Source organism: Topomyia yanbarensis, chromosome 2 (genome assembly GCF_030247195.1).
Source record: "Topomyia yanbarensis strain Yona2022 chromosome 2, ASM3024719v1, whole genome shotgun sequence".
In the NCBI taxonomy this organism is placed as follows: domain Eukaryota; kingdom Metazoa; phylum Arthropoda; class Insecta; order Diptera; family Culicidae; genus Topomyia; species Topomyia yanbarensis.
Window position 1 is genome coordinate 192,903,544 of NC_080671.1, and position 27,151 is coordinate 192,930,694.

A 27,151-nucleotide genomic window follows, 5' to 3' on the forward strand; every position below is an offset into this window, starting at 1 on the left:
TGGAACACCCTAACCACATGGACCACCCTAATTCAACTAATATAAAAAAACCGGTAATAAAGTTCTAAGAAAGTTGTCCGAAGGCACTATATATCTAAAACCAACAGTTTGGGCGCAAACAGTTTTGTTTTTCAATATTTTAGTCATTTTAATAAGTACCGTAAACCGGGGTGACATTGATTACTTTTTGAAGTAATAATCGCATATTTTTAGGCGCAACACATCTTTTTCAAGTTTAATATTTTTAAACCATGTACATGAAAATAAGATTGGATGGTTTTATCTAAAGTTGCCGCATACCACTATTTTTTCAAAAATGATTTTATTTTGAAGTCCGTTTTCGTATTCCGGGGTGACTTTGATAATCTGTATGTTCACCCACATTAAGTTCATGATATCAATGTTTTTCATTCAAACGGTCGTTTAAACTAGTTCTGAAAAGATACTCATTGTTAAATCGGTTAATTGGTATTGTACAAAGTGTTTCTATATACTGTAACATTCGAGTGACCAAAATTCGTATAATTCAAGTCTAACTATAATAAAAGAATCTGAAAATATTTTTTAACTACTAGATTTGTTTTATTTAAGTTGTTTATCAATTATCAAAAAAATTTCATCCATTTTAACACGTTGGAGCATTGAATATAAAAAAATAACTCGAATTAAAGCTTGAAATAATTTGAAATTATTGCGAACTAGTTTCACAAAGAAATGTTATTAAAATAAGCAAGCTTTTAAAAATCAATTTGGCACATCCGATTCTAAAGAAAAATTAACACTCTCTTGGAATGTATTACTCTTTTTGTACCCAAAAATCGATCAATACATTAAATAAATATATCAAATCAGTACTATTTAAGTTTAAAGTGAAACTAATTCCAAATTTAAAGTGCCATAGTAACATTATAAAATGAGATCTTTGATACATTTTTTAGTTCAGTCTGGACACATTTAAATTATCTAAAAAAAACAGTGTTCTACTTGTATAAATAGCATTTAATTTTTTTTAGTAAACTTGCACGGAATTTTGAAAATAATGGTTCTCATAAAATGGGCTTTGAAAATTTTAGCAAGCAAGAAATCAAATTAAAAGAAACTTATCGACATGAAATGTTGGTCAGCTATACTTTGAAACTTTACAGAATTATTTTCTGATAAAAATTCTGACGATTGAAGCGGAACAAATCGATTTTTTGAAGCTGACTGATGTGGCTGACTGAGACCCCTTTAAGTCGCAAAGCTTACCTTTCCGTAATCTGCTGGAATAACTCTGTACTTTAAACAATTTTGAAACGGTAATATCCCTAATAGTAGGTGTTTCGCAGTATAAAATTCTTTTCTGATCACTAATGTTATCAACCGTATTACTTCGCCAGCATCAAAAAGGCACTCAAATCGCTCCAACAACGGCGGTGGAGCTTTTTTGGTTTTCCTTTTTCCGCGTCGCTACGCGATGAGCTTCAAGCAACATACAAGAGCAATACCGTTCGCGCGCGGCATCGGAATCTCACACACTGACACACTTATGCTGCTAGCTTGCTGTCCGTGCCGCACGGGAAGCTACGCTACCGTGTCGGATCAGGAGATTTGTTCTTGTGTAAGGTTAGGTTCGGCGTCACGGAGGAACGTGTGTAACGAACGAATTGGTGTAGGTGCTGGGAGGGAGATTTTGCTTTCAGTCTTCCTCGTCGTTGCTGTTTCCATCTTCACATTTGGGCCGGTTGCTAGACGAGAGTGGGCTGGTGGGTTGCTTGGAGCACCTCGCGGTTTATGACGACAGCATTGGCAGCGAAGAGTATTCGAAAGGAGAGACGAAATTTGTACTCTTTCCAATAATATAGTCTTATGCTGCGAATACGATAAGTTCAGTTGCGTCCGAGACGCCGTGTTGTTTAGGCTACAGGTGTGAGTCTTCGTTTTGCCAGATTTTACTTCCTGTGGCCGGTTTGTTACCCAAAGAATTGGGGTATTGTAGTGCTGTGGTTGTCCTGTAAATCAATGTTAGTGCTCACTTTAGGTTTTCCTGAAGAGAATCTTCAAAATAGTACGAAGGTCTGCCGGCATGGAAAAGTAAGAGTTCTTAATGGACCATAAAGCATGGTAATAGGCTAGTGGTATGAAGTTAGCATCCTTTACTCAGCAATACGATGAAAGGAACCCACTAAGCCGCCAGCTATTGAAGTTTGGGAGCAAACGAAAGCGAAAGTGCAAGTGCAAGTGAACGAATCAATCCAGAGGCGTCCACCCCCGCCGCTGTCTCTGGGAAACGGAGTTGTTTGACGTTAAGCCGTTTGCCTGCTGACCGCCTTGGAAACTTAAACTCTCTTTGGCACCGCCCCGTACTCCCACCAGTGACTTAAGCCACCACCCGTGGTGGAATACACTCTCACGCTCTCCGTCGAGGATAGCCGCCACGCTAGTGCTGCTGCGGTGCCGCTGAAATAACTCTCCGGCCAGTCTGATTGTCTCTCACGTGCGCGATCGGAGTGGTCAACTCTTTGCGGACCCGAGAGGATCGTGAAGATCTGTGGTGCTATCAAAAGCTTTCCGGATGCGAACCGCGAAGCTCCACTTGCGAACGCTACCACGGTTCCATGCTGTGTAGGTTGTGTTTTTGCAGTGTGTATTCAAAAAAAGAAGAATCGAGTCGAACGAAACTGAAAGTGAATATGCCGGGACGGGTTTGAAAGTGAATCTGCTGGTCCTGTGAGTGAACGAACTTTTTGGTGGAATTTAGTGCTCCTGGAAAATGTTGGATTTCTAGAACGCATGATTCTAAAACTAAGTTAGTGGATTTGCTTGGAAAGAGTAGTGAATTCGGTAATAGTGCGCATCCGAAAGTAATCAAACCAAGTGCGAAGTTGTGGATTAGGATTGTGACAACGGTGAAGTGTTTTCCGTGCTGGAGGAGGAACAAGATCAGCACCAGAGGGTCCTAGCACCTTCAACAGGTCTGAGCTATAGTATAATTGTTGTTTTTGATGTTGTGCCGCTTGCTCGCTTTAGTTCTATGAATAGTGCTTGTGTGAAACATTTCTTTTTTTTAGTTCTAAGCCTGACTTTTAGTAATTCCTTATGAGTTGCCTTCAGTTTTTTTTCTTCAACTTTTATCGGTAAACATTTCACGCAATAAACAACTGAAAACTGGGAAAGGATGCTGCTCATCTGTATGTGTCCTGTGAGAGTTCGAATGCAAACCACCTGTTGTTGGCTCGCGATGGATGCTGCGCCAGCCCCGGTGAAATAGTGAGCGTTTCTGTGTTGGACTGAGCGGCAAGTGTTTGAAACGAAAGTTAGAGGACATGCGAACCCGTTTGGCTTCGTTGATTGTCGTGAAGCAGGAACCTTTGTCGGATGCGGGAGACGAATACTACGGAGGTTTCGGTCCGGAATCAGAAAACAGAGCTGCCCCCGGTGACGAACTGAACAATAACAGTACTAACGGTAATGATTATTGTGAACAGCCTGGTGCACCATTTCTCTATGGCCGTGATTTCCCGACGGGGGCCGTTCGTGGTCGTGGTGATCTGAACAACAATCAGTACTCCGGACAGGATTTTCAGTTGTTTGACGAGAAAAAGTGTATGTATTATTTTAATTTTTTTTTGGTTTTGTTTAATGTTATTCCCTTATTAACTTTAGGTTAGCAGTATTATTCATTTTTTATGCTTTCTCGCGAACCTCCTCGCATGAGTTTTGAATGCGTATTGATATATACATAATAAACTGGAAATGGAAAAATTTGCATATTTTTATATGAATATTATTGCTAATCCGCATTACACACTTCACACATTTAGCCGAACGACGGGTTCCGTTTCGGATAACAAAGCACACTACAAAGCCAAGTTCAAAGTAAACGGTGTGTCTAGATCACCTATTGTTATTCAAATGATATGCAAAAAAATGCCAATTTTTAAAGTTCAAACTGTAAAGTGATTCGAAATCGTCCTGATAATTCAAGTTATTTTAATGAATTCTATATTTTTTCGATATAATTAGTTGCAATCTAAATGTAGACCGTAATAAAACACTACGTTGTTCGGAAATGTATTCTGCTTTGTATTTTAGATTATGAGTTAAAAGTTTTGAGCTTAAGTCAATTCGTTTTTGCAGTTCAATACAATTTCACATGCTATTAAAACATCTCGTTTCGGCATTCACTCAATCTGCAAAGAGAATATTGTACGAGCAGCGGAGCGTAGCTAGGAAATGGATCGTGTTGAACCCCGACCAGGAGAAAATTACTGTCCAATAACCCGAGCATACAATTTTCTGGTATCACACCAAAACCTGGTATTAATTGATTATTAATACCTCATTGAGGTATTAAGCAATACCTGCCTCAATGAGGTATAATACTTTATTTTAGTATTATTTATGTATTCCAGTGATTTTTACAAATACCAAATCAATAAGGTATTGAACACCTCCATACAATGAATTTTGTTATTGGAAGGTTGAAAAGGTTTTGTTATTATTCAGGTATTATTTAACTCGTTTCATTATCAACTACATGTCTCAGTTATTATTTTAGGTATTCTACCTTTTATACAAGGCTCCTCAATACCTTATTGTGGTGTTCAAGCATTAGGTACAGTATACCTGAATTTGGTATTCTGAAGTTATTTTCTTCTGCTTCTGGCGAGTGACCCTAATGCTTAAAACCTCTATAATCAGAACAAAAACAAAATTTCACAGATCAACAGGCTACCGTAAACCGGGGTGACTGTGATCATCGTGGTGACTTTGATCACTCGAAACTTTTTTCCTAGATCGCTTATTAAACCAGAATAGTCTACAGAATCATTTCAATTTGAAATGATTTTTACTCTAAACTTATAAAATAATGATTTGTTGTACTTTTTGAGTATATTGTTCTGTTTTTGGGTACAAAACTACAAAAAACCGAAATTTGACTTTACCTTATTTTTACGAAGCTTCGTAAAGTGACTATTTTTATTAAACAAATAAATCTCAGATTTGAGCAAAAGTAATAAATTACAAGCGAGTTTTTATTTTCCTTTAGATTGGGATGTACCAAATTTAGTTTAAAGAGTTTGTTTATTTTAAATACATTTTTTGTGAAACTAGTTTGCAATTATTTCAAATTATTTTAAGCTAAAATTCGCAACATGTTTTTTATTGTTCAATATTCCAACGTGTTAAAATGGATGGAAAATTTTTGTACATTGATAAAACACTGAAATGAAACAATTTTAGCAGTTTTAAAGGTTTTCAGAATCTTTTATTCTAGTTGGACACAAATTATGCGAATTTTGGTTATTCGAATTTTGCAGTATATTGAAATACTTTGTGTAATACGAATTCGTCGCTGTTGTGCTATCTTATGACAAACGCCATTTTAGGGTAAACTGAGTTAGATATGCCACATTACTTTTGAAATTTTGCTTGGTTATTGAAATATATCGAGAAAAGTAATTAGAAATTGAGCGTTTTTTGCTTCAAATCATTATATCTTGGAATTGGCTCAAGTTATTATAAAGTTTTAGTTGCTTTCAAGTGTAAAAATGTCTTAGGAACACAATGACATAATAATTTTCAAAAGAAAAATACATGTATTGGGAGAAAAACGCAGTTTTAGCTTTAAACTGGAAATATTGCCTATTTGGCAACACTGTAACCAAAAATAACTATTTTTTCTAAATTCCCTGACTCATTTCCTTCAAAATGCATCTAACAGATTCTTTATAGACCAAATTAAACCAAAGATATGAATAAACGTTAATAATTGATGCTTTATTTGTATGAAAAAATTTCCATGCACGATTATGACATGTCATACAATTTTTTCATCAATACACACCTATGACACGTGTGAGTGCGACTTTTGTTTACATTTTTAGTGAAAACTCGCAACATAGTCAACCGATCTTCGTAATATTTGAGATATTAATACATAATAGGTATAAGCATCAATTGTCTTCTCTGAATTGTTTCTACCATTTATAAGCTTCATGATATTCAACCTCAAACTTTAAAAATCGTTTTTTCTCGAAATGTGCAAAATGGCGCTTGTCATAAGATAGCACAACAGCGACGAATTAACATCTATTTAACAATGAGTATCTTTCCAGAATTAGTTTAAACAAACAATTGAATGAAAAACATTGACATCAATAACTTAATGTGGGTGAACATGCAGGTTGTCAAAGTCACCTTGGAATACGAAAACGTACTTCAACTTGAAATCATTTTTGGAAAAATAGCTGTAAATCGGACAATTTTAGGTGAAACCATCCAATCTTGTTCTCCATACATCAGTACATGGTTTAAAAATATTAAGCCTGGAAAAAATGTATCATCAATGTCAATGTCACCCCGGTTTACGGTACGTATATTTGAATGAAAGCTGATGTTAGTTGTTTACCCATTCTTATGCACTACTTGCACGTTTACTTGATGATAATTTCATTAGTTATTTTCATCGCGTAACGTCAGTATTACTCGTTAAAGTTTTGAACTGCTGAAAAATGCACACAGGACCGTCTTAAGAGCACTCGGGGCCCCTGGCCACTATAGAACTAAGGGGCCCCTGTCATTAAACAGGTGCAAACAGATGTATTGTAGTATTGTTCTCCATGCCACTCTAAGACTTTTCCAAATTTGAGGCAAGCAGCCCAACAATTAAGTTTGTATGGAAAAAATCATCGGAATATATGAAGAAAAGTCATTGTTTTAGAATACGCCACCAAATGGTATTATACATGCATGATCCCGACACCCTGACATATCCCGGACCCTTTAAAGTTAACATCGAGGCTACACACCAAAAAATAATGAAATTTAAACGACATGTAAATCAATACGAATGTAAACATACAAAGATTGAATCCAAAATTGATTGAAAATTACGTTAAAAGCAATTGAAGCATCAAACAGCACACAATTTTACACTTTCATTCGTGTAATATTACATGTCATTCATTTTACAGTAGTATTCGAGTAAAAATACATTGAAGTGCATCGGTTTTCCGTTTAAAGAAACTGTAATTTTCAATCCACGTGTAAACTTATAATAAAATTCGTTGAAGAAAGCACGACAAGTCGTGTGTATTTGTGGTGGAACTTAATTTTACATTTATATTCATGCTCCAAATATGTGCATGAAAATAAACATAAAATTACAACATATTTTTTTCTGTGTATTCTATGTCAATGGTTACCAAATGTCATTAACATATATGCAAACGTTGCTATTTTAAAGGGTTAAGTAAAGTGTCACACATTTTAATTTAATAAATGCTGACTAAATATAAACACAAGTATTTGTTGTTGATATTGACCGTTGTTCATTTGTATCGCCGTTAAATTTTTGAGAGTTTTTTTCCCATAGCTCTAAAGTTATAAGAATGTTAAATAGAATGACAGGAAAAAAATAACCCCTATCGGCCCATCCCTGAGTTGATTGCTAGTCCCACCAGGAGTACTTGCTCCAAATTTGAAGCAAATCGGACAAGTCTAGCTACCGGACCAACGTCTCTGAAGTTTGAATGGGATTTTTCGACAATTTGCATGGAGAAAACCCACTAGCTTGCATTTTCGCCGCTAGGTGGCACTGTATACATCGTATTAGTGAAAATAGGAAAGATAATTTAATTTCATACAACTTTGTTGAAGATTGCTAATGAATCCGGCCTTGTTGAAAGAAGTTATTAAACTTTTAACGAAGTGATGTCTGAGTCAGTTTTGAATGGGGCCTAACACCGCATGGTTGTGTATCAGTACTCGATTCGCACAAACTAAACATTTTGGTTTTGGTTAGAAATTTTAGTTACACCTGTGACCGCATAGAGGGCGCCAACTCTAACTTTTCAATGGAAACAGATTCGAATTCGAATGCTCTTCCTCTTGCTACGCGATGAAACTCCAGAAAGCATACATTTGGGCTTGAGCGTGTGCGACCACACCCCTGGTCGCTACCCTATTATCGATCTGGACTAGCTCAAGTTGCACAGGGAATCAGTAGATAAATATGCTTGGGAATAGCGAAACATCTTTCAATGTGCAACTCCTAATAATCCTAGTGTTTTATTGATCAATACCGGCGCCGACCAAGCCCGAACGTAGATCGCGGAGGGAAAGGGAAGGAATGTTAATCCGATACTTACTTTTGCTAGAGGCTGTATATACTACTGCGCACTCAACAAATATCACGGGAGGAGGAGATATTTGTTAGTAAGTATAGATGTTGGATTTTACATCTTCTTTACCGACGCCAGAGAGGTGACTTCACTATCTGGACTAGATATCGATCCATCAACTCATGGACCGGGGACCAACGGTTTTACTTCCCTTACGAAGGAAGACGTGAACACAGATTTATTCACCTCAGAAAAATCTCAACGAGCTCGGTTGGGATTGAACTCAAACCAACTGGAATGAGTGGCGGTCACGCTTACCACTCAACCACCGGCGCCGTCGAAACTCTAGAAAGCATGCACTTGCATCACACATACTCTTAAACACGTAATTACACTATATCACACATACACAACACATTTTTAATTGAAAAAATGGACAAAAAGACAGTTAAAAAGGATGCCGCTCTTGCCCCTTTGGGATGTCGGTCTTATCCGCAGCGTTTTCAAAATGTCATTTTTCTCTATTTTATGGAAACCAATAATTTGCTAATGAATCCAATTTTTTGAAACGCTGAAAAAATTATATCTTGTTAAGAACGATCCAAACAAGGATTTTGAATAAAATATACGATTTTAGGAGCTTTGTGAAATTTTAGAAAAATGATTGCGCTTAAGGTGTCGGACTTGCCCTCGGTTCCCCTAGATTGAACATTTGACTGCTCAAAAAAATGAATTTTTGAATACTCAATCGGCCCACCCCTGAGTCGATTCCTAGTACCACCAGGAGTACTTGCACCAAATTTGAAGCAAATCGGACAAATCTAGTTACCGGACCAACGCGCCCGTCCCGGGCTTTCGAGGGCCCCCACTTTGGGTGTATATTGAATCGTACTGAAGGCTATATTCCGAAAAATAGTAGCACTCAATTGTTTATAACTCTTCAGCGTGAAGGTAAGAATGGATCAGTTGCTCGGATTCACACATTGCATCTTATCCCTTGTGACGTTTAAAGAGCATCAGATAATCAAGCGGCGTGATGGTAGCGGTAACTAGGCACTGCATGGCAACGATAGTATTGGACCAATTCAAACGTCAATCCAACATTTCGATTCAAGCTTCAATTAATTTTAAGAAAAAAACAATGAAATATTTTCTACAACACGTATAGAAAGTTCGAAAGGCACCAAGCAGGAGCAGCAATTAATAGGGTTGTAAAATTTGCACATGGAAGCTGTACAGAGTGTGGAAGAAGATGTCGAAATTCGCTACACAACCCTTGTTTGGCAAGCGATCCGCGCATGTGGCAAATTTTCATTTCTTCGTCACATCAGGGATTCTACATATACACAAACACCTTTAAAAACATCTCCTGGACTTCTTGAGTTCTCACGATACTTTCGCGGCCATATTAGGCATTTTCCACTATGCCGTCGTAGTCTGGTACAGAACTAATTATGTTATTTTTGTCCGACACTCCGCTTTACCAAAAATATTTTAGGCCGTCAGAATCAGGAATCGGAATATACTGGTTCAAATGGAACGTATCCCGTGCGTAGTCAAGGATTTGTGCCTCACGGCAGCGTGTATTCGATGTGTTTCTTATTTCGATTGTTTTATATGACTGGTATTGAAATGAATTTTTTTTAACTTAAATTTTTAATCATTTGTGTTTGAATTCACATGTTGCATAATATTGTAGTTTAAGTGATATAGCATTTGCTTTTCGCCTTTGGTGAGCTTCGTTGGTAGATGGTTGCATTTCTGTTTGGGGCCGATTATGAATGCTTTTCTAATAGTTGTGAATTATTGAAATGAATTGTGTAGCTCATATTAATAGGTGCGAGTAATTTCGATGTTTATTTGTTTACGTATCAATGAAGGTATTGATTTTGTATATCAGTACTTTCGAAAGGTGAAAAGGCTAATTATTGTTGTTATTTTTTCCCTTCGGTCTCTTTCTGCACTGAGTGCCTATCACCGACACCAGAGAGGCAACTTTACCATCAAAACCTTAGACTTGCCATTTAACCCTCCGGCACTCGCGCCGTTGTATTTTGTACAGCACATTTCGAAACTCTAGCGAAATCTTCTTCCAGCACCAACGGCTGCTCACTCGGGGAGTTATTTGCGGGAGTGCCGGAGGGTTAAATACCGGGACCGTCGTTGAAATACTAATTCGTTGAAGAAGAAACATGTTAATATTACTTATAATGTACTTGTTCGCTATAATTCTGTCCGAATATATAACAAAAATCTACCTCCCAAACAATTTGTGCATGAAGAGACACTATTTCCAAGAATCGTTATATTCCTGCAGCGAAAAATGCGAGTATATAAAATGAATGAATATAGAATCACGCATTTAGATTCGACATAATATCGATTGATTTCAATGACTGAAATAGTCAATATTGTCATCTGTAAATATAGTTAAACTACGATTGAAAAAATGTAGCTTTTTGTAAAGCTGGCAATTGACTTTTTCCAGCTGCATCATAACAGGAACAGTAAGAAATTGAGAACGACATTGTATGAATCAATGTAGCTTTTGTAAATCGCATATTCGTCATCTATTAAAAAGTTGAATTTTATTGGCATATTGCTAAATCTTTTTCCTAGATTGTTATAGTGTAAGAACAATTGTTGAATGAATTGTCGACATTGAAGTGTTGACGTTGAACCCGCCTTATTCCATCATTCTTCATTATTGACGGAGGCACTCTTCATCCTCAAACGGCGTCTTACAACTATCAAGTTCAGATTATATCATATGGGGGTATAGAGCAGCTGGTAAGCCCATTACACTGTACGCAGCTCACCTTGAACTTTCACAATCGCATACAGTTAGTGTGTTAGGCTCTTTGTCACTTTCGATCAGATTGGTCAGAAATGCTAATATCTTTTTAAGATCTATCAAAATCATCTTCCGTTATTCGACGGTACCAGGACATTCACAATGCCACCTATAATGGTGGAAATCTAAATCTCTTTCTCCATATATTTTGATTTCTACAGTATTTTTAATACTCTCACATGGTTGAATGATTTGGCTTAAATTTGAAAAATAAATCTCAAGGTGATATAGATGACTTCCTGATGCTGGGGATCATTTCTTGACAATCCTACTCTACAGCAGTTTATGCCTGTTCAATTATAGGGGTCCCTCAGCTCAATTGTGCCCAGGGACCCCGAGTGGTCTTAGACGGCCCTGACTTACCCCAACAGTGCACATTTTTGTTAAATGCTAAATTAACGGTTTCGAAATACTCAAATTTATCTTACACACACACACACACACACACACACACACACACACACACACACACACACACACACACACACACACACACACACACACACAATAATGATATGGAGAAGAGATTAGAATGTGCGACAAAGAAACTAGTAACTTTCAAAGCTTTTGTGCTGTTAGAACCTTAAAAAGAATCAACAAAAAATAGCATCCAAGTGCGCCTTTACTTTGCTTTCGCATCTTTTGCTTATTTTGTTGCCGTCTGATGAACTATATGGCAACCTCGAAATGCTCAAAATAATAGTACTGTCCTGTCATTATTGTACGATTTAAAATTTGATATCTCGGAAAAGTTGTGGAATGTTGGGCTTACCCACGGTGTCGGGGTTACCACCAGTTCCCCTATAAGAAATGATGTATTTCGCTTCGAACAGAGATAACTGAAATCCGAAATGTATTTGTCAAGGATTCCTTTCAGTACGCCCTTTGACCGTGCGTGGTAAGTTGAGTTTAACCAAATCATTGGGAAAGCGGGAAAATAGCCCATAAAATAGTCGGATAAACTAATTATTACTAATGCTCTGTTAATAACATATCTAAGTTCTTCAATGTCATTAGATCTATCTCTGTGCTCGACATCACTTCGGTTAGATTGCACGTGGAAGGTTGTACCTGATCCTCACGGTAGCGATCATTTGCCAATCGTTGTTTCAATTAACAGTGAATTAGGCCTTACGAATTCAATCAATGTCCCTTATGACTTGACACGAAATATTGATTGGAAAACATACGAAACATTAATTTCCACTTCTCTTGCTTCGACAGAAGAGCTACCCCCTACCGAAGAATATGAATTCCTAGCGGGTTTAATTATTGAAGCAGCAGAACAAGCCCAAACGAAATGCAATCCTGGAATGACAATAAATAGACGGCCCCCTAATCCTTGGTGGGACAAAGAGTGCTCTGATGCATATGAAGCTAAACAAGTTGCCTACAAAGAAATTATGAAACAGAAAGGGGGTATACGTGAGAACTTTGAAAATTATTTCATTTTGCAAAACAAATTTGACAGTATACGTCGTGCCAAAAAATCTAGTTATTGGAGACACTTCGTTAATGGCTTGTCAAGAGAAACATCAATGAGTACTCTTTGGAACACAGCCAGAAGAATGAGAAATCGAAACGTGACTAATGAAAGCGAAGATTTTTCGAATCGTTGGATATTTAATTTTGCCAAGAAAATTTGTCCCGATTCTGCTCCTGCGCAGAAAATCACTCGCGATGCTCCCACAAGTAACGATTTCATAGATTCGCCTTTGACAATGATGGAATTCTCAATTGCACTCCTCTCATGCAACAATAATGCTCCGGGACTAGACAGAATTAAATTCAACTTGGTGAAGAATCTGCCTGACCTAGCAAAAAGACGCTTGTTGAATTTATTCAATAAGCTTCTTGAGCAGAACATTGTCCCGCACGACTGGAGACAAGTGAGAGTTATCGCTATTCCAAAACCGGGAAAACCAGCCTCCGATCATAACTCGTATCGACCGATTGCAATGTTATCCTGCATCAGGAAATTGTTGGAAAAAATTATCCTACGACGTCTCGACAATTGGGTTGAGGCGAACGGCTTGCTATCAGATACCCAGTTTGGTTTTCGGAGGGGAAAGGGAACGAATGATTGTCTGGCGCTACTTTCGTCAGAAATCCAACTAGCTTACGCAAAAAAAGAACAAATGGCGTCTGTGTTCTTAGACATAAAAGGAGCATTCGACTCTGTTTCCATTGATGTTCTCTCAGAGAAACTACATCAATGTGGTCTTTCACCAATATTAAATAATTATTTATACAACTTATTGTCAGAAAAGCACATGCATTTTTCATATGGCTATTTGGCAACATTCAGAATAAGTTACATGGGCCTCCCACAAGGTTCTTGTTTAAGCCCCCTTCTCTACAATTTTTACGTGAATGATATTGATAATTGTATTGTCAGCCCATGCACTCTAAGGCAACTTGCAGATGATGGCGTGGTTTCTGTTACAGGACCAAAAGCCTTAAATTTACAACAACCACTGCAAGATAGTTTGGATAATTTATCAAGTTGGGCTTTGAAGTTAGGCATCGATTTCTCTACGGAGAAAACAGAGTTGGTTGTTTTTTCAAGGAAGCGTGATCCAGCTCAGCTTCAGCTTCAGTTGGTTGGTAGAACGATAGCCCAAGTCCTGACTTTTAAATACCTTGGAATTTGGTTCGATTCTAAAGGCACATGGGGAGGCCACATTAGGTATCTAATAACGAAATGCCAACAAAGGATAAATTTTCTGCGAACAATAACTGGATCATGGTGGGGTTCTCATCCAAGTGACATGATAAGATTGTATCAAACAACAATACTTTCAGTAATGGAATATGGGTGCATCTGTTTCCGTTCAGCTGCGAACACTCACATTATTAAACTGGAACGGATACAGTATCGCTGTTTACGAATTGCCTTAGGTTGCATGCAGTCGACCCATACGATGAGTCTTGAAGTACTAGCGGGAGTTCTTCCTTTAAAAGACCGATTCTGGGATCTCTCTTCTCGTTTACTTATTCGATGTGAGGTTATGAACCCACTGGTAATTGAAAATTTTGAAAGACTTGTCGAGCTTCAACCCCAAACCAGATTCATGACAGTGTATTTCAATCACATGTCACAAGAAATAACGCCTGCTAGGTATGTTCCCACATACGTCAATATACTAGATATTCCTGAATCCACTTTATTCTTCGATACGTCCATGCAAGCAGAGATTCGTGGAATTCCGGATCATCTACGCTCGCGGGAGATCCCTAAAATATTCACAAGTAAATATCAACACATAGACTGCCTTAAAATGTTTTACACTGATGGGTCACGAATCAGTGAGGCCACTGGTTTCGGTATTTTCAACAATAATTTTTCAATTTCTCTCAAACTTGCAGAACCCGCCTCTGTTTATATAGCGGAACTAGCAGCAGTTCACTATAGTTTGCAAATAATTAATACTTTACCCCCGAACCATTACTTTATCCTCACTGATAGTCTCAGCACAATTGCAGCTCTACGCTCAAAGAGGATTGATAATCACGATCCATTCTTTTTGGGGAAGATACGAGAATCTCTGAGTAACCTGACAAGAAAATGTTATAAATTTACCCTAGTGTGGCTCCCCGCCCATTGCTCTATTGCGGGCAATGAGAAAGCTGATAATTTAGCCAAGATTGGTGCACTAGATGGTGAAATATATGAAAGACCCATCGCTTACAATGAATTTTATAGCGCTTCTCGACAGAGGACACTTGCTAGTTGGCAAACATCTTGGGACAATGGAGATATGGGACGATGGCTACACTCAATTACCCCTAAAGTATCAACGAAGGCATGGTTCAAAGGATTGGATGTAAGTCGGGACTTCATCCGTGTGATGTCTAGGCTCATGTCCAATCATTATACTTTAGATGCGCATCTCCGTCGTATTGGGCTCGCTGAGGGTAATCATTGTGCTTGTGGAGAAGGTTACCATGACATTGAGCATGTTGTTTGGTCCTGCACTGAATATCGTGAAGCCAGATCACAAGTAGTAGATTCTTTACAAGTCCGAGGAAGACCAATCCATGTTCCTGTTAGAGACATCCTGGCGTATCGCGATCCTCTATACATGGAACTTATCTATCATTTTCTAAAAACAGCGTCTGTCAAAATTTAATTAAATTCATCTCCTCATACTCTCATCCAAGGCTAATCATTCACCAATTAAAGGAACCTAGAATATTTAGTTTTTAAATTTAGACAATAACAGAAAAAAAAGTAAATAAATACACCCGAAAATACTAGATCAGTATGAAATACAACAATGTAAGGAAAAAAGCAAACAATAAAGTGATTTCAGTGTTAGTTTTAGACAAAGTACTAGTATAGTTAAAATTAGTCTTAAGGATTTTTGTAACGTGCTATGTAAAAAAAGAAACTGGCGTAAAAAGCTATTGCAAATGCCGTGTCAAATAAACGTATGAAAAAAAAAAAAAAGTTCTTCAATCAATACATTGTTTAAGAAACACTGAATTTTCCTAAAGTACTTGGCCAAAAAAATCGATTTTTTTGGATCTATCTAAGTGCATACTCTAAATAGCTTTTCTTCCAATTTTCAACCTGACTAAGAACTAAAAACTGAAATCGCAGGTCTTGATATCACGATACCTCTGAAGTGCATGCGTGCATAGTTAAAACTTTACTTCGATATCGACTTTTTTAAAGTTACATCCTAGTGGTATCTTTGATTTAAATTATTATTATAAGAAATGATGTATTTCGCTTCGAACAGAGATAACTGAAATCCGAAATGTATTTGTCAAGGATTCCTTTCAGTACGCCCTTTGACCGTGCGTGGTAAGTTGAGTTTAACGTTACGAGTTCTTCTAATCACTTTGATCGCGGTATAGAAGTTAAGTCCAACATACACACAATAAAATTCAATGTCACTAATTAATTGATGATAATACCTTGGTGTAACACAACAACTTTCAATGCAACTCCTCCTAACCCCAAGTTGTTTAGGATCAACAGCAGTGCCGGCTAGGCCCGAAAGTAGATCGCAACATGAAAGGGAAGGAATATTATTCCGACACTTGGTTTTGCTAGAGGCCGTATATACTGCTGCATACTGCAGAAGTGTCAAGAGTAGAAGGAGTTTGTCAATAAAGATAGGGATTCGAAATATTGTGCTGGAGTTCGGACGCTATTCAAGATCTGAGCAGACTATGGGCGTGCTACCACTAGGAGACTCTTTAGGTGCTTAAATTCGTTTTAGGAATATCATAATGGCGAATAACGATACAATATCTAGAATTATACTTAATTCAAATATTCTTTTTATAGAAAACAAACTAGCTAAAGAAAAAACAACAAAACATTTCTAATAGAGTAAAAAAATAAGAGTGAAAAACAAGCTGGGACTACAACTAAAACTATCCACAAGGAGATAAAAAAATTTGGCTGCGCAAAATAAGCATTACATTGTTGAAAACCATACTTTTTATGACGAACTTACTAGCAATTTCACGCGCTCGTACTATGTTACTATCCGTACTACTCTACTAGAAAGAGAAACAAATAAATTTAACACTAAATTACTAATTTAGCACGAAAAATAAAAAAATCCAAAAAATGCTGGAAATGAAAGAGAGAGAGAGTTCTGTTTTTGTGGCTTCATACTACATGGTAGCAGGAAAAACGAATTCACTAATTTAAAATAGCAATGTACCAAAATCATAAAATGCAGAAGATGCGAGAAATGAAGAAAAGAACTCCTGGATTTGCAGCCATTCAACACAAAAATCTAACTATAATATAATTATGCTCTCGATGATTTTTTTTTACTTGATGATTAATAATAATTACATAGTGCATATCAGAGCTGCAAATTTTCAACAGTTTGTTTTGAACTTGAAAGAGGAAAAATTCTCAAATCATGCCCTACTATGTTCAATTCGCAGTTGTTCGTTTCCATTATTCATTCAAACAAGTTTGGTTGGTGAATGAAAAAGCATCAATTTGAAATGAAGACGTACGATTCAGTTATGAAAATCCCGCCAACTTGAAAGTGAATGATTGAGGGAGGCTTTGAATTTGAATCATGGTTGGGTTTGATTGAACTGAAAGTTGGCATTTGAAAATGAAAATTTGCACCACTGGTGCATATACCATACAAAAGTATATCAAATTACTCAATATACTGAAAAAAATATGTAATGTTATGTACTAATGTAAAATATATGTAAATTAAATAACTAAAAGCAAACCAATGAACATGATAATAAAACATTAGTTCTTCGGGCTGATATTACTGAAAAATGTTGGTAACTGGTTTTCGTTCGTTCTCGCGAATTGTCCATTGTCAATCCTTGTACATGATTGAAGTCATCATTCCACTCAGATAAGACCATGCGTTTTCCCCACGTATATTTAATAATCTGTGGATTAGCTCCCTACTTGGTTAAATAACCACTAAGCATGCATAGAAATTAGTTTCCTCAGTCCAAAATAAATGTCAGCTCGATTGGCATCACCCGGTAAATACGTGTTCCCTTTCAATGCCAACAAATCAACGAACATACAAAATTACTCACGACCAAATATGTGCTATTTTGAAAATAATAAAATGAAGACTACTACTTTTTTGCAACAAAATGCGAACGAAAAAAAATTGTTGTCCACCGCAGTAAACAAAATGATACATTTTAAATAATAAAACGCTTTTAATCCACCCAACAGTGTGATGAGACATTTCTTATAACTCTTATTACTTTCTGCGGATATTATATCGATTGAGATCATTTAGAACTTGGTGTTTCGCGATATTTTTGATAACACATACTTTATGGGGCAGTAGCAGGACTCAGAGCAACGTTCAAATCAGTATAGTATAACATCAGTGCTATCTCAAATGCTAAACCAAATCAATGGAAAAGTGGGAAAATGGCCCATAAAATAGTCGGATAAACTAATTATTACTAATGCTCTGTTAATAACATATCTAAGTTCTTCAATCTATACATTGTGTAAGGAACACTGAATTTTCCTAAAGCGCTGGCCAAAAAAATCGATTTTTTTGAATCTATCATAGTGCATACTCTAAATAGCATTTCTTCCAATTTTCAACCCGACTGAGAACTAAAAACTGAAATCGCAGGTCTTGATATCACGATACCTCTGAAGTGCATGCGTGCATAATTAAAACTTTACGTCGATATCGACTTTTTTAAGGTGACATCCAAGTGGTATCTTTGATTTAAATTATTGCTAATCCAAATGTCAAAGAACATATTTAAAAACTCTCAAATCTCGATAAAGAAAATCATTATCATTACTGGAACAGTTTTTTCGTGAGAATTGTGAAAATTTGTGTGAGAATTGAACGCTTAGTAGTATGCGTAGAAAAAATCGTGTTCAGCTTTGCCACAGGTTTATCCATATAAAACGTTTTCAAAACTCTAAATGAAGAATATCAGTCGATTTATTAGATCATCACGATTCAAATTATGCCAAATAATTGGTGGAAAAACAATTGATGGATCGGGATGGTGCTTTTGAAAAAGTGGCTGTGACTTTTTCTCACACTACCACACTGGGCTGGGGCACGAACACAACTGCGTGATGAAAAAAAACCACAGCCACTTTTTCAAAAGCACCATCCCGATCGGCCAATTATTTTTCCATAAACTATTTGGCATAATTTGAATCGTGATGATCTAATAAATCGACTGATATTCTTCTTATAAAGTTTTGAAAACGTTTTATATGGATAAACCGGTGGCAAAGCTGAACACATTTTTTCTACGCATACTACTAGGCTTCAAATCTTACACATGCTCCAGAAAGGTTTCTTGAGCCTTAAACGAAATGTTTCGTTAGTTTTACCAGGCATCTGTAGGGTAACCAACCTAATTTGGACATCTACATATTTTGGACCCTGTTAATGTATTTGCCTCCTACACTGCCAAGTTTCTCTGCATTTGCTTGGTTTGACGCAGCAATTACATTCGTTGGGTTGTCTATTAAGTTTCAATATCATTAGTTCATCTCTAATTGTTTAAAATTAAACAGAATCCACAGTTTTCAAAAATATCACCGAAAACGTTTGATGTTTCAACGATAGTCAAGAGGAACCGGTGGAAATGATACATTTTCAAATTGGATTTAAATGTACAATTATAATATTTTTATCGATTTAATTAGTTTGTCTGATTTGGTGTTATGCATTGTCCGTGTTTGAAAAGGTTTCTTCGTAATGTTTTATCTAATTTTTTTTAAATAAATGGTGTCCACAATATGTCCTAAAAAATGATATCAACTTATTTTGGACACCCTTCGATTTTCTTCCTTGACAGCTATTTGTTTATCGAGTTAGAATAATCAAAAAGTGAAAAATTTCGTAACGGTAGGTCGCCTGCTCTTTTTGGTCAAATTATTTAAAAATGTTCAAACCAATGGATGTCGAAAATCAAACAATTGAGGAACATTTCATTGAAGACCATAATATGACCAAAAAGGAGACTTCTGAAATCCATGTTGAAGAACATTTGTAGTTCGAATTGGTTGAATTCGACGAGCTATATGTTGACAAATCTAAGAGACATATCACAGCTAAATAATGATAATAAGAGTGTGCTTGCTGAATTCCTAGAATCGCCTGAAAGACTCACACGAACAGGAACATCACGATTCAAGCGACGTAGTCCTGCTGTTTTAACATTGCGCCGAACAGTTGAATACCACATGGCGAAAACTGAAGAAAAAAGGAAAGTAAAGGAAGAGAAACAAAGAAAAACTGAGCTTAGAAAGAATAACAAGAAAGCACCTCGTAAACAAAAGAATTAATTTATTTATTTATTTATACTGATCTTCGATTTTCTCGTACAGACAGTTCCTTAATTAATAATAATTCTATGTTTAAAGGTAGTCTTAGTAATGTTAAAATCATACTTGTCAGCTACATCATTAAAATTACGACATCATACATTGAACGGATTGTTTTGCGAAAAAAGAGTACGATACATCGGTAACCGAAAGAAATCAGTTCGTCTGGTGGCTCCAGGTGGTACGTTGAATCGGAGCTGGCTCAGCAACTCCGGGCTATCTATATTGTTTCCCAGAAGATCGAACACGAAAAGCCGTTGCAGCATTATCCTCCGACTTGCAAGAGTAGGCAAACATAGAAGATTGCATCGATGTTCATAGGGCGGTAGACGAACAGGATCAGTCCAAGGTTGTAACCGCAGAGCGTAACGAACAAAGTGACGCTGAATTCGTTCGATGCGATTAATTTGAACAGCATGATAGGGTGCCCACACAAGCCCGCCGTACCGAGGATGCTACGCACGAGTGCACAAAATAGCGTTTTTAGGCAATAAATATCGCTGAATTTCTGCGTGTTTCGTTTAATGAACCCCAGCACGGGCCTTGGCTGTAGTCATTGCAATGTGCTGCGCGAAATTTAGTTTGTTATCGATGAGAATGCCTAGGTCCTTTATCGTATTAACTCGGTTGATGCTGCTTTCTGCCATTCTATAATCAAATGTCAGGACGTGCCTGTTTCGACAGAACGATATCACATTGCACTTTTGCACATTTAAAAAATTTCAGATCATCAGCAAACATATACTTAGGAGACTGTATAGCGGAGCACAAATCGTTTACGAATAAAATAAACAGTAGCAGGCCCAAAAATAAATATTTAGTACAAGAAGATTCCTGACGAACTTTGAACCTTGATTTATCATCCACTGTAGGATGTTACTCCATAATACTGCTACAGATGAATTGCTACACGAAATATATTATTGTTAACTCTATTGCATAACATTTAATGCTGCTTTGTTAAGTCTGCGTAACCTAATTGTACCGAAAGTTTTTCTATTTCTCAAAGTGATAGAACTAAAAAAATACTTCGTGCAGTCAGCTTTCCATATAAAGATTAATGTACCATTTTTAATTGGTAGTCACTTATTTGCTTATGTTCTTCTTTCATGCATTAATTATACTGCAAAGAGAACGAGTCAGTAGGTCAGTTTAGTAGAAAAAACTGTTTCCAAAATATATTCAGTCACATTCAGTGTGTCCAAAATATGCTTGGAACACTGTCCAAATTAGTGTGGAAGGGTCCGAAATGTGAAAAATTCATGCTGTGAAGAAATGTCATTTTCGAGTTTATGTCAATGTATAAAACATCCATTGACAGTTTTCTTTCAAGAACAGTAATTTTGGAGCAGACTTGTGCATGTATTGTATTAAAAACGCTTTTAATCCACCTAACAGTGTGATGAGACATTTCTTATAACTCTTATCTTATCTTGATAACACATACTACATGGGAGGACTCAGAGAATCGCTCAAATCAGCATAGGACAACATCAGTGCTAGAAATCTCAAACCAAATCAATGAGAAAGCGAAAAAATGGCCCATAAAATAGACATACAAACGAATTATTGCTAATGCTCTGTTAATAAAATATCTAAATTCCTCAATCAATGCATTGTGGTGGGAAAACTGAATTTTCCTAAAGAGGTAATGTATATTGTACTGAGCCAAAAAATCGATTTTTTTTTAATCGATTTGAAGTTTATACTTTACTCAAATTTCCAACGCGACTGAGAACTAAGAAATCAACGCTTTTTCTTGAAACAAAAGCGATACTAGCAGTGACACCATTCAAAGAAAATCAACAGTGAATATTTCCAGACTTGGTTTTATTTCCTATTTAAGAACTATTGTGTTTTTTACATCCTAGATTGCATGATTCAGTGATCGAAACCCAAAACTTCATGAAGTATTTGAAATTATTAAATTAAAATTCTTGGACGATATACCGTCAAAATTATTTTAATAAATGATGCGCTGTTTAACGTTTGTAAAACTCATCGAAGATACTAAACCTCCGAAATTGGCGGTTTCGAAATGATTCTATCTTCACCTTAAATTGCTGTTTTTAAACATTTGACCTATACATATAATTGGTCATGCAACAAAAATCAAATGCTCATCAAAATCGATCAAAACCTGCTAGAGTCGAATGTAAATCGTCATTTTTCATAAATTTCTCTCTGTTATCCTCGTAATTAATCATATTACGTTTTCGTTTCAACTCGACGCATTCCCAAAATAAAAACCTGTTTTAATCCACCTAGTGGTGCAATTGTGCTTTTCTCATTTGTCCAGACTACGATTCCATGGCTGGTTATGTTCAATACAATGGTGGAAATGAATATTACATGTTCAGTACGATTTGCACATACATTAAGAAATTTTAAACTAGTTTTAATTTTAAAGTAGCAACCCCTCACTGCCTACTCCCTCCGGGCCGGTATGATTGACGATTTTTAGAGTGATTGCATAACCTTCTATATGAGAAAGGTAAAAATGTACCAAAGTCCAAAAAAGTCAATTTTTGTCAAACATCTCAATGTTTCATGCAGTGAAGCCAATTTTCATCAAAATTAACACTCATCACCCAATCAAACCTGATAGTAATCCATGGTTTCGATGCAAGAATATGTGTACAGCCGAAAACCTTCCATGGTAACCTATTTTCAAGTTGCAAACAAATCAGTATCGATGAAATGCGTAACCAAGTTCGCTTGTTTGCATTCTCTCCATTCATTCATTCCGCGTGATCATTTTTCAATCTGAGTATGTTTCACTATGTTCGATTCTTATCCATTCAGAAGTGAGACACGAGATCCATAATATTTTTTGGATTCAATCGAAGTGATTGAGACAGTTTTGATGCTCTTATGTATAAGAGGGGGGCATTTGAAACCTATAGTTACGGGCTTTTATGGTACTAGAGCCTCGGATAGTACTATTGATGCCAAAATATCTTCATTTTCATGCCCAAAAAATTGCAACGAATGCTATTTGATTCATTCATCAAGCATCGAAAGTTTTCGATTGCGATGAGAAAATATCCATATTGGACCGATCTTCACTCAATGCTGAGTTGCCTCTGACAACAGGTAGTACAGCATTTATTGACGAATGAAAAGCTCTATTTGGCGCGTTATATATTTGGATTTTATCGCCTACTACAAATAGGATGACCTGATAAGCAAGGACAATTGGTTCAGTATACAACATTCAACGTTAATATGCATCATTTTAGATCAACAATATTTTCATCATGTGAAATTTTTCATAAATATTTGTTCCCCCTTTTGTGTACCAAACTATATTGTTAGTTTTAAGATAACTGTAAATATTTCCTAAAAAACTATTACTATTGAATTCCTTGTTTTAAAATTTTTCATAAAAAAAATCTTTTGCCCCCTCTCTTATATATAGATTTTTTTTCTAGTCTTAAGATAGCTGTAATTTTTTTCTCTTTTATAAAAAAAAAATATTTCAACATTGTAACCTCCTAGTTTTAAGATATTCAAAATGTAAAAACAAAAGAATTCGGCACCGCCAAGCTAACGCATTTGTGCCTATCAAATAAACGAAATGAAAAAAAAAAACAATATTTTCATCAATCACCATCACTGGTTTCATGCATTTCAAAGACATTTGGCATCAAAAATACAAATTTGATTTTGAAAATTTTTCATTTCAGTTTATATGGGAATTTGCTGTGTGATTGCACTCTTCAACTCGTAACTCCGGAACCGGAAGTCCAATCAATAAAAAATGCAATAGCAGCCGATGGGAAGGTTGTACCTTTCATTTGAGACTAACTTTGTGCAAATCGGTCCAGCCATCTCTGATTAACAGAGGTCACATTTTTTTCCACATACACACATACATACACACACAGACATTTTCCGATCTCGACGAACTCAGTCGATTGGCATATGACACTCGGCCCTCCGGGTCGGGATTAGATAGACGAATTTTAGAGTGAATGAGAAAGGCAAAAACATTTTTAGCAAATGTTGAAAGTTATGCATTTTTTGGTGAGCAGTTCTATGTTTCATAGACATCAAATCAATTTTAACTTCGCTTCCTATTAAATAAAGACCCTTATTACAGTACATTTCTACAAAAGCGAGCTCAATTTGAAAAGAAATCTGAGGATTATGATTTATTACAGAAATCTGACATTTTCTATTGGAATGTTTTCAGGCAGGAATTTGATATTGATGCTATTAGACAACTGTGAAATCAAGACCAATAGATCAGTTACATATCAGGACCCCATTCCGACAATTTATCAAAAGTCCTCCTGATGTTTACAACAACAGGTTATCAATGTACGGATCAGATAATTGTTATTGTAATATTGAATTAAATCAGTCAGCATCAATAAATTTTCAACTTCAATCCAATTTTTTTGGGTGTGGTTGGGAGGGAGTTGTATGGTGTTAAACTCCAAAACCTTCTCTTGGCTACGCCGTTGCTTGGAGATATTTATTTCACTTTTCATTTTCCGATATGTTTCAGATCGATCCGATGGTTATAAGTTAGAAAAATTGCAGTCAGAAGGTTCGCACAAATGAACATTTATGTACTGATAAGTTATCAAGTTCCTTCCAGACAACTTGGAAGTGTTCGGTGATTATTTCTAGCGGTTGTAGATAGTAAAATGAAACACAAAATTCGTTTTATCGAAATAATGTTTAGCTTATTTCAATGGATTATTACTATATTCAACAATAAATAGGCGACAAAGAGTAAACAACAAACAACAAGCCATAACTTTTAAAGTATTCAAAATAGATATTTAAAGTCTTTAGTAAAATATCTCACTCATAGGGGGATTAATCAGCAAAAGCACAATACCAAAAGAAAGGGCATATTACCTCCATCAAATTCTCCGAAGATACTATTGACCTAAAATAAGCCGTTATGGCGTTAATAATAGATTACATGTTTTTGGTCATATTTCTGGCAATGGGAAATGATAAAAATCTTTCGTCCGCATTTGATGTTAAATATCTCTTTTGATAATAGTCCGATTTCAACTATCTATAGCTTGTTCGAAAGGTATTCGTTAAAGCTGTCTAAAAACATATAAATTGTTAATCTATATTTTCAATTTCGACAGATAATTTGAAAAAAAACTGCAAAAAACGCCATTTTTGCGCATTCAAACATTCATATCTTGGAAACTAAACATCAGAATCAAAAACAAATTAATAGCGTTCATACTATTTTTTAGTTCTTTCACTAAAAATTGGTTTGGATAAGATCGGTTCAGCCATTGCTGAGAAACACGAATGAGAATTTGTCCGTTACATACATACACACAGACACACACACACACACAGACATTGTCCCAAATCGTCGAGCTGAGTCGATTGGTATATAAGACTCGGCCCTCCGGGCCTCGGAAAAAATCTTGAAAGTTTGAGCGAATTCTATACATTTCTTTTATAAGAAATGTAAAAACATAGGCAAGCAAATATTTTTTGACGTTCACGTAATTTCACTTCCTCTAGGGGTCCAAAATTGGTTGGTTACCCTATATATATCACGAATGTTTTGTTAGTCGCACAATTTCATTTTTGTTATCCGAACAAAATTTTCGTATATTTTTTCATCCGTATGGTACCGAAAATACCGGTACTTTTTGTATGCACTACCGGTGTTTCGGTACCAAAAATGGGTCGGTATTCCCGTGATTTTCGGTGCCGGTATATAATGATTCGATTAGGGGAGCCCGGGCTAGTTGGCGGTTGGGGTAAGTTGGCGGAATCCCTTTTTCTCTGTTTCTATTAGACATATAGCACTGCCTCTTCTTGTGTACCTCAAGTTATGCGAAACCCGTTATCCATTGTGTTTTGTTGCAAAACGATTTGTTTGGTGGAAGTTGTGGGTGATATTGTGTTTTCGAGCATACCAAGTAATTTTTTTAAATTTTAAATACTTTGCGTTATTTACGGTGATTTTCAATCTATTTCCTGAATGATTATATTTTTCGATAGCGCGTGAAAAGAGCTTTCAGTATCCGTATAGATATTACATCTATCCAAAAACAAAGGTTATTTTTTAAATAGTTTTTAATAAAATATGCGGTTTGGGCAAGTTGGCGGTACTATTTACAGTGCAAAAAAGTCATCAAAAATTTTATTTCTGGAATTCACTCCAAAGTAAGAAAATCTTTTTCTTGTGTATTTCGCCAATGTAGAAGACATTTATTCCGGCCAATTGCATGAAGAATTTCGAAAATTTGCTCTTGAATATAGAGTACGCGTCAAAGTCAAAATGCTGGGGTGTGAATACTGAAATATAATAGCAAATGTCGGTTAATTCTTCAAGTAATTGAATCTCCATTTGATTGCTTAGTTATTGGCGTATCATCACATACCGCGAACTTATCCCGGGGCCAAGTTGGCGGGTTTTCCGCGTCACATATTTTTGTCTCTAAAAATGGAGACAATACATCAAACACTTTAAAAAAATCAGAGATGTTGCCAACAGTCTGCTCTTTCATGCCGCGTGTTCTATTTTGCAAGATCTAGCTACATCAAAGCAGTAAAAATTGAAAACTGAAAACACCGCCAACTAGCCCCGGTCTCTCCTATATCATGCTTAAATAAATCAAATAAAACGCATTACGCTTATAAGCAGATAGGTCACATATTTAAAATTCAACATAAATTGGCCAATTTTCTAAAAAAATACCGTAACCGCACCAACGCTCCACAACAGATTGTATTACCACCTCATTACTGTTTGACGTATATAATTAACACGTCCTTATGTCCATGACTTGGGTTAAGTATCCGAAACTTACTCTTAGCATATTTAAAAGACGATTGAAGAAAAATAGTTGGCTTAGAATGCGACCTTGCAGGACGTCATTTTTTATTTTGACAAGACGTAGCATGTAGAAATACTTGCGCATGTAGTATCGGTAGTAATCTATATGAATTGCGAACACCTACTAACGCTTCTCGATGGTTAGCAACATAGAAGATAACATTCATATTGTAAAACGACTGTTTCCCTCAGGTGAACAATCCTAAATCACGATTGGAATCAATAATCACTACATAGTATATTTTTCAAAGAAGTGGTTTTCTATTTCTACATTCTAGCTTGTCTTGGTCTGCCTATACGCCATGGCTCCATCTCGCACATTCCGGAAAACATGTCCCTGCCAAAATTCATGAATCAGTCCGCTTGTTTGGCCATCTCCTAACTATATTTTAATTACGTTACATGTTCAACACAACTCCTACACTGCCTGTGGTCACCTTCTTAAACCAACAGAGTCTAGCGGATGTGGTAATTAGTTGTCATCGTCACAGGGGGGCAATCCAAAATCA

The 27,151-nt window shown here is 36.3% G+C and overlaps 1 protein-coding gene across 3 annotated transcripts in view; it reads left to right on the forward strand.

Moving 5' to 3' along the window:
- The first annotated feature begins 1,889 nt into the window (after nucleotides 1-1,889).
- LOC131682531 (probable nuclear hormone receptor HR38) overlaps nucleotides 1,890-27,151 on the forward strand; it is a 383,999-nt gene continuing 358,737 nt past the window's right edge. For 2 of the 3 annotated variants that reach the window (XM_058964070.1, XM_058964072.1), the window contains exon 1: nucleotides 1,890-3,585. In XM_058964070.1, the coding sequence (XP_058820053.1) occupies nucleotides 3,306-3,585 (280 nt within the window). In that variant the 5' untranslated portion in view covers nucleotides 1,890-3,305. The remainder of the gene's footprint in view (nucleotides 3,586-27,151) is intronic. The other variant, XM_058964074.1, reaches the window with a different exon arrangement.